This window comes from Filicampus tigris, chromosome 8, assembly GCF_054856515.1.
Source record: "Filicampus tigris isolate MCC_2025a chromosome 8, RoL_Ftig_1.0, whole genome shotgun sequence".
Lineage (NCBI taxonomy): Eukaryota > Metazoa > Chordata > Actinopteri > Syngnathiformes > Syngnathidae > Filicampus > Filicampus tigris.
In genome coordinates this window covers 24,585,473-24,595,057 of record NC_141224.1, presented here as the reverse complement: position 1 = coordinate 24,595,057, position 9,585 = coordinate 24,585,473, and the positions used below count along the sequence as shown (strand labels likewise).

General features: G+C 40.3%; 1 protein-coding gene across 5 annotated transcripts in view; it reads left to right on the top strand.

Annotated features, from left to right (window-relative positions):
• The window catches only part of trak1a (trafficking protein, kinesin binding 1a), a 39,754-nt gene that overhangs the window by 13,085 nt on the left and 17,084 nt on the right, over positions 1-9,585 (top strand). Inside the window, exon 1 of one of the 5 annotated variants that reach the window (XM_086037833.1) lies at positions 3,129-3,599. The exons of the other annotated variants lie outside the window; for them this stretch is intronic. Coding sequence (XP_085893959.1) covers positions 3,401-3,599 — 199 coding nt within the window. The 5' untranslated portion in view covers positions 3,129-3,400. Of the gene's footprint in view, positions 1-3,128; positions 3,600-9,585 lie in introns of those variants that run through there. 5 annotated transcript variants of the gene reach the window in all.

The window sequence follows — 9,585 nt, the reverse complement described above, 5'->3', positions numbered from 1 at the left end:
AAAATTTCATATATAATGTGCTTCAACACTTAAATAATGTGCAGACTGTTTTTGTTTGTTTGTTTTTGTGAAAAACAGATTCAGGGCTAGAAAACTGTCATCTTGGTGTTAGTCTTATAAAAGGAATGTATAAGTAGGTTGGCTTTTATTTAGCCTTATGATTTGCATACTACTCTAAGATACACATTAGTACCCTGCCAACTACTGTATGGTACCAGATTCTCAACTCAATTGAATGGCATCAACTGCATTCAACCAGAATTGAAAGATTGGGCTTGGTTGGCAAAGAGTAGGGGTATGCAGATTGCTCTGAAGTCAAGAAATGTGGCCTTTTCACCAGTTTTTATATCCAAACATCTAAAAACACTTTCCCATATGTCTGCATTCTGCATAGTAACAACTTACTATATGTAATGTCTTTTATGTTGAGCTGCTTCTTTGCTTCTCAGTCTCTGAATTTGATTCTTGGACAGGCGTAAACTCGAAAATTAAACACCTCTGATTGATATTGTTTGGGTGGTATTTCAAACCTTGGCCTAGAGCCACACACACACACACACACACACACAAAAGAACACACTTACTGTATCCTTGGCCTATGCCCCACCAATCAACCATAAACAGTTTTGTGTTTTTTGCTTATGTCTGCTTGTAAAACGTAATTAAAAACAAAACCAATTCTCCTTCAAAGGATTGTTATTATAATGTTTGCATTGATGTATTAATGCTGTGACACATGTTTAATTCTTCTCTATCAGATTTGCAGTTTGGGGGGATTTGTCGTACACGTAGTGCAAAAATTCATCAGAGTGATTGATCTCTTCACTGAAAGTTAGGGCTTTGACTGACAAAACAGAAATACTGGAATGAACTAGGGTTAGGGTTGGTACCCCTCTGTTAATGAATAACTTTGAAATTAAATTTGAATAATAATAATAATTATTAATTAAGAATAAATAGCTGAAAAAATAATCCTAAAAAAAACTCAAATAAACCCTAAAAAACAAACAGAAGTGAATGAACATGATATGACAAAATTGATACCTGTCGAAAGGATTTAAAGTCGTTTGTCCATAAGGACATTTTAAACTGTGCGTCGTCTAACTAGCATCACATGTGTCTTAAAATTTGTAAATCAGTCTGACTATCTAAATAGCAACATGATACTGTATGTTGCTACCGTGTATTATACATAGGTACAAGGAAAATCCAGCTACGAGAGGTCAATTTTGCTTGTGCGCATTATATTCGGGGAGAGGGAAGTCTAGGCTTCCTTGCTGAAGCTGATGCCGCCGTGACCCAACCCCGGATAAGCGGTAGATAAATGGGTGGATGTCATTATAGTACGAGTGCGTAGCATACTCATGAAATTATGATCACAAAATCGCTCAAATTACCTTTAATTATATGTTGTTATTATTAATAATTAATGTTAAGCATTTATCTGAAGCCATATATCATGTTAAAGGGACACTTGGATGAGCTTAACACTGGCACTTATAGGTGTGCATGTAAAAATTACATCAATACTAAAATATGAAAATAGTTGTCATTTTCATTTTCATTCAAAAAATGTATAAAATGAACTTGTTAGCGAAAACATGGCCATCACGACCCAACCAGCCCTTTAAGGATTTCTCACAATAATGATCAACAATGATTTAATAATGTAAGAAACAGCTAAATAATAATCAATATCAATTCATTTGTTACGGAGGATTTTAGAGGTGTTTGAAATGCTCATTTTATCTACAATTCTACAATACAAATACACTTCATACAAAAATTCTACCAAAAAGCGGTGACTACCTGTATGTAACCCCTTTAAATAGGGAGGCTCACTTATTACAAGTACAAAGGCTCCTTTGATGCTAATTAGAGGACACATCTTAGTGTAACATGTCTCTATGGTCAAAATTGTAAAACCTTTCAAGGGGTACCATCATTTTGGCCAGGCCAGGCCTTTTTCATGTGTTTTTTTTTTTTTTTTTAATAATTCTGTTCATAATTTTTCGGGTTAGGGTTTATCATTACTTTAGTCAGATTCAAGCTATTGTGTGACCACCTTTCATTAACTAAGGCCTTGTCTACACGTAACCGGGAAGTTTTAACAACCGTATATCCCCGGAGATACCCCACAAATCTCCCTGCGGCTGGAGTTTTGCGTTTTCACTGAAAAACCTCCGGGGACGTGTGGATGATAGGGCTAACCGCAGGCTTATATCCGGCGTTTTCAAAAACCCCGGCTCCGTGTGGACAGGGCCTAAGGAGTACCAACAATTTTGTCCGTGTGTATCACTAAATTACCATGACAAGTGTTGTTATGTAGGCCATCCTCATGAAATAAGAGTCTGTATGCGCATAAGAAAAGAAAAAAAGGCTTTTCGAATAAAAATAAAAGTAAACGTGACCAGAAAGACAAATGGTAAGGTGAATCACTGTGCAAATTGCGCAGCACGCTTTTGTTGCCTGCACCATTATTCTAAACTGCCATTGAGTTGAGTTACTCAAGCGAGGGGCAACTCACTACGCTGGCATCAGTTTTGTAGAGCAATTTCAGTAATTAACAGTCACTAATGAGCAGAAAGTTGCACTCCTTGGATACGACCCACATTCATTTATGAGGTACAGTCTGTGCTTTCATGTGTAGCAAAAGCTCAACCACTAAAGACTGTGTGGCCACACCCTGGAAACAGGTGCATGACTGTTATTGTTTCCTGGCACTGTTGTCACCAGAGAGACTGAACAGGACTGTACCAAGTTACTTTCACTTCAGGGGGTTAAGGACTAGCCTTTTTTATATTTCACTCGCCCCTGAAATGTTGTATTCTGAAGTTAACATTTTTTCTTGAGGGGGTTAGCTAGAAATTCATCTTTACAGCCTGGATTTTTTTTTTGTACACCCATATGTACATAAAGATTAGAATGAATTATTGAAAATTATTTTATCCTCTAACATCTGACGACAGGCTGAAAAAAATACTACTTCTGTGTGCCAGTTTACCTTCATCAGATAATAGCATGGGCCATTGACTGACCAATCACAGAGTAGGGGAGGAGTTGGGTTGTCTGATCGTCACAGACACCACACACATACGCACGCACACCCAGACACACTATGGAGCACAAATGACATCAGACAGGCTTAAGAGCTCAGATTGCTGATGGTTTTTTTTGTACGTGACGGACCAACTTTTCCAACCATGCACCATGGAGAGTCAAAATGACCACACTTCTGGAAATTAGATCTTTTTTTTTCCTTTTGCATTGGAGTTGTTATGGACTCGGCACATATTGTGTATGGAAAAAAAAGTAAAAATATCCACAACCTAGGTGGGTGCCATGGAATTGCACCTGCAGCCATTGTGGTTCCACAGTTAGATTCTGCAATCAATGGAGGATGGCACTTCTTCCGCTTAGTGGTTCTGATGATGGAGCAGAGTGGTGGCAAGAGGATGTTACAGAATTTGTTCATCTGCCTGGACAAGGAAGTAGTGGACAAGAGAAGGAAATGGATTCTCTTCAACTTGCAAATCAGAGAGAGCAAGAACAGGTGGAGGTGGATGAGATGGATGAAGAGCAACGAGTTTTTTCTGAAGGTAGTCTTTTGCTGCTTGTGTTAAGAATTACTGTACTCCTACTTCCTTGTGGTTCCTGCTGTGTTTTAGATCGTTAAGTCTGGTATGACCTGGGATATTTGTAGCTGAGAAGGGATGTTGATTTTACTTACTTTTAAAGAGACTTTTTAATTTCTCTATTTCTTTTCGACCGACGGCTATGTGGAAAGTACAAAGTACTGTGTCATATTTGATTTGCATTTATCCCAAATTGTGGCACATGCAGCTGTTGAGTTCAAATATTCAAACATGTTGTGGAATATAAAGCCACTTGCCATAATGCTACAATTTGTGTCACTCCATAAGTGTGAAAGTGGTTAGAAACGACATTTGTTTTTTGACTCGTTCCTAAAGTGCAGTGCAGTGCTAAGCTCGTCGTGAGCAGTAAATCTGACGTCAGCACCCAAGTGATAAGTCTGCACATTAATGGTATTTTTTTTTTCCTCAGTATGACCTTACAGTGGTCATGTGAAATGTGGTTAAAAAGCAGTGGCTGTATTTTATAGGCATATGGTCTTTTGCTTGTATAACGCTTTAAAACCTATTAAGGCATTCAAAGAGCTTGCTTTGCTTGCAAAGCGCAATATCTTGCTCAAGGACACTTTGACATGGTCACAAGGGCAGGGGATCGAACCCACAACCTCTGGGTGGGTGACGACCACTCTACCCCTGAGCCATGCCGCATACTGTAACGAAGGTTATCATTTGTGGCCAATTGACATGTGTGACTTGTATTTATTTATTTATTTTTAACTTGCTTTCTGGGTTTGTGCTGACTCTTAACGCATGTCAAGTTGTCTCCGTCGTGTCACGCTAATATTAAATGCATAAGCTAGCAACTGAGTAAAATAAACAGACGTATTTTGAAAGTATATAAGTAATATAAGTGTTTCATATTGGTTGATATCGATATATATTGATATTTTTTTTCTTTTTTTAAACTATTGGAAATAATGACTCGAAGAAAAATACATTTAGGTTATTTTATTTATAAGGGATAATAAGAGGTCAATGTAACTATGAAAGAGTGAAATAAACTGGTCGATATAAAGATTAAATAAACTCCATTTCACTACATCATTATGTAGTGAAATGTGCAGTTTGTCCTCCACCAGTGCATTGTAAATGCTTATTTGCATTAGGTCTACCCCAAAGCAGTTGTTGACACACAAATATTAGCCTTCTTCAATGTTCATCCTATGTAAGTGAACGAATACTCTTGCAGTGCCTACATCATCGTTGACCAACCGTCTTTGGACTACTTTATCTTTTTAGCGGACTCATTATTGCCATAGTCCATTCATATTTTACTTGCTTGATTTTACCTTGAGTGCGATGCCGGTGTCGGATAAGGCTAACTACTGCTAGCATGTCAAAGACAAGAACTCCTCTACTTGTACACCATGTCTCCATCCGGGGTGTTAAATAGATTTATCATGTATAGTATCATTTAATTGTAAGAGTTGTACTGAGGTGAATGGTCATTTATTTGAGCGAAGTTACGGCGCTCGCTCGCTGGATGCGAGCATAGCGCACGGCCGCCGGTATGCTCCGTTGAGTTAACCGATTCTTCTTCGTTGGTTTAAATGTTTCTTCTTCGTTGGTTTAAATGCTTCTTCTTTGTTGGTTTAAACGCTTCTTCTTCATGTTTGGAGGCGAAAGGGTGCTCCGTACATCACGCACCATGCTGCGATCGGGTTTATTTTCTCATTTTTTTCTCTATCAAACGTTTGATCGAAGGTGATACATATTGATATCGAATTATCGGCCCAGCCATACTAAGTGCCCCATCTTGACAGAATTCTTTTTTTTGCAAATTTATGAAAAAAGAAAAACTGAACTATTATATGGTCATAAGTAGAGGTGGGCAATATATATCGTTATCGATATCATCGTCAATCTTGCCTACACAATGTGTAACTTTACATTATCGAGTATAAATACTGCCTAGAAGCGAGTCAGCCGACGGCCGCAAAGTTGGAGGAAATGCTGAAAAATCAGTGTGCATTGACGGCAGAGGAGGAGGAAGTGATAATCATTCGTCGAATCAGCGGGCAGGGCCCGGTCACTTGACACTGTCCGCACTACAGCGGAGCTGTTTCCTCCTCATTTCATGGAGGAGTGTCGAGCGGGGATTTATAGCGAGGCGCGAGTCCACGTTGTCCGTAGTCTGTAAAACTGACGTCGGTGGGAATAACTGTTAGATGTGCTAAAACGGATGACATCCTGGATGATCGGTTAACATTCAGTTTACACGCTTTTAGTCCGCATCATTCATAACTAGCCTGTATTCCCCAGACATGTTGCACAAACTACGACGGTTTATTAGTGTGACGCCAGCATACACCCAAACATGAATAAAGTCACAAGTCTTTATTTTTAGTTTTGTTATTCAACTTTATTCTGAATATGTTGGCCAATGTATGAGGATGGGTGTTGTCATGACGACGTCTTTTTTCTCTCTCGCTGGGTGACACATATTTTTTTGTTTTTTATTGTTAAATATTGTCGTAGAATATCATTATGTTTTGCAGAAGCTGTATTTAGCAATTTAAAAGAGATGTTGTTCACAAACACTGTCTATCCACAATTCGTCGGTGAAGCAAGTGCAGATTTAAAATATTTTTTGTAGAATATCGTCAAATTATCGTTATCGAGATTATTTTATTTTTTGCCCTTATCGCCCACCCCTAGTCATAACTATTCAGACCCTTTACAGCGACCGTCATGTTTAACTCACCTGCTGGACATTTCTTCTGATCCTCCTTGAGATGGTTCTGCGGCTCTATTGGAGTCCAGTTGTGTTTATATAAGACCTTACAGCTCACAGTGCATGTCAGAGAAAATGAGAATCATGAGGTCAAAGGAGCTGCTCAAGGAGATCAGAGACAGAATTGTGGCAAGCCACAGATCTGGCCAAGATTACAAAAGAATTTCTGCAGCACTCAAGGTTCCTTAGAGCACAATGGCCTCAATAATCCTCAAATGGAAGAAGTTTGGGACGACCACAACTCTTCCTCGACCTGGCCATCCAGCCAAACTGAGCAATCGTGGGAGAAGAGCCTTGGTGAGAGAGGTAAAGAAGAACCCAAAGATCACTGTGGCTGAGCTCCAGAGATGCTGTAGAGAGATGGGAGAAAGTTCCACAAAGTCAACTAATCACTGCAGCCCTCCACCAGTTGGGTCTTTATGGCAGAGTGGCCCAACGGAAGCCTCGTCCGCATAGAGATTGACGAAAAACACAAAGGACTCTCGGACTATGAGAAATAACATTCTCTGGTCTTGTCTGATGAGCCTAAGATTTAATCTTTTGGTGTTAATTCTTATGCGGTATGTGTGGAACCCAGGCACTGCTCATCACCTGCCCAATAGAATTCCTACAGTGAAACATGGTGGTGGGAGCATCATGTTGTGGGGTGTTTTTCAGCCACAGGGACAGGAGGACCGGTTGTAAGTGAAGGAAAGATGAATGCGGCCAAGTACAGAGATATCCTGGAGGAAAACCTCGTACAGAGTGCTCAGGGCCTCAGACTGGGCCGAAGGTTCACCTTTCAACAGGACAATAACCCCAAGCACACAGCTAAAATAACAAAGAACAACTCTGTGAGCCCTGGCCTAAACCTGATTGAGCATCACTGGAGAGACCTGAAAATGGCTGTCCACCAACGTTCATCATCCAACATGACAGAACTGGAGAGGATCTGCAAGAAAGAATAGCATGGGATGTTTTTTTTTAACAAATGTGATCATTTGATATCAAGCTTATTCTCTTCAGTGCTGTCTTGGTAGCTTCTGGCCAACATGTGGCACACAAGGAAATGAAAATTTTATTTGGATTGTCCACCTCTGTTTTGCATTTTGGAAGGTGTTCCTGTAACCATTTGCCCATCCATTTTCTTGTGCATACAGTATCTGAGGTCGAGTCTGTAACCTAGAATACACGACAGTATGTTGTACTGGAAGTCCCTTTTAAGTAAATAAAATATGTGCATGGCTCTTGGTGCTGTGTGATATTAAACATCCAGACAGCAAGATATTACACATCTTGAATACATTGGAGAGTAGTGTTGCACGGGACACCGGTCGCAGTACCGTACCACAATTTTTCGACGTCTAAAACGGCTCGATTTAAAAAAAATTTTTAACACCGGTATTTGAAAAAAACAAAAACAAAAACGCAGCTCATCAACTCTGTCTTAATCGATTAAAGCCTTAAGGCTTCTTATACTACCTCGGGCGACGGCCGCGAGAACATCACTGCGGCAATGCCGCGCGCAGTTTGCCTTTATACACACGCGCAACCCATGCGCGTTGTTTTGGGGCGTCGCTACGGCTGATACTGACGAGAAAACCGCAGGGCGGAATTTCCTCCGCCTTTTATGGCCAATTGGGGTCTGTGTTTTTACTGCCAAGCAACGATCAAAAAGACAGCGACAACAATGGATACTGTATTGTGCCTGCTACAAGGAAGGGACCTAGATGACTAGACATTTAATTGTATTGAGAAAAGGTGGCAGCGACGGTGGTAGGTGCATGTGTAGGCTTCTTTACACACACATATGTGACATAACACTCACGCCGCGGCCTAATAGTTTGCTTCGCAGCAGCAACAAGCTGCGTGGTGCATCCTCTCCTCCGTGGCAACAAATAAATTGCCGGGCCGAGCCGGGGGAAACTACTTCATCGCAACTTGTGACATAACAGACGAATCACGAGAGAGAATGTGCGCAGCGTTGTATACGCAGCAACAATTCCTGACATGTGCACGGCATGTATTGCAGACCTGTCGCCAAGATGTCGCGCAGCACTCTGCGTCGGTCACGTCATGCAATGCGGCAGTTGTCACTAGTATTGTTCCGATACCACTTTTTGGCCCCGATACCGATTCTGCTACCTGGCTGTACAGTATCGGCTGCTGCTGATGCACCTCGCCGTTTGAAAGAAAACGAAAATAAGACCAATTTTTTTTGTAATTCTAAAGAATTGCACACTCACTTGGATGTAAAATTATTAATATTTATCATCACTTGCGAATTATCTGTTTTAACATATACACACAAAATACATAGGTTGAATAAACAGCCTATTTTCATAGCTCTTCGTGCTTGTGAGAGTGAGACATGGGATACATACTATATTCACATGAATGTACATTTGTAATAAAGCAAGGTGCAGCATTTGTACTTCTAAAATATATTCAGTTATTCTAACCGACCCACCAATGCGTGACGTCACATTTGTATGCTGCCAGAGGGGCAGGCGGTGGAGTGAGTGAGTGAGATAACAAAAGTCCCTTATGTGTTTCTAAAAATGGTTAACACCTGTGCTGTTTATGGTTGCCCTAATCGGTCAACTAGAGGTTTTATTTTGTGATACCGGCAGTGATTCAAAAACGAAGTTGTCTGAAAGCAGACGCGCACAATGGCTGTCAAATCTTCAACGTGACCACTTAACGCCATCACAACATACAAGGTTATGATCTGATGACTTTATAGCAGTTATTGTTTTCTTTTTAATTTTCATTCAAGATTTATTTTGCACTGCTGTTCAACATGAATCTGTTAATCATATAGGTATACAAATTTCATGTACGTTGATGGAACATTATAGAACATTTTGCTGAGCGATGTGTTGTAAACAAACTCGTCTCTTTGTTAGCAGTTAGCAAGCTAGGGCGAGCTCGAAAAGCTTCAACGGGTCATAAAGACGAGTTTATCTGGACACAAACCATTTCATGAAAGACGTTTTACACCATTAAACTAGTGATCGATGTACTGTGTCAAACAAAAGCAAGATACTTTGCTAAAGGCAGACAAAGATTCAGCCGACATGCCCCCAAAGTAATTGCAGGCGCTTGATGGCATCAAAGTCCCCCCAAGCAACTGCCTCCAATGTGGCGATGTATGTCCTTATAGCAACCTTTTTCACCAAACTAGACATAAATAGACCGATAACCAATAACGCTAAT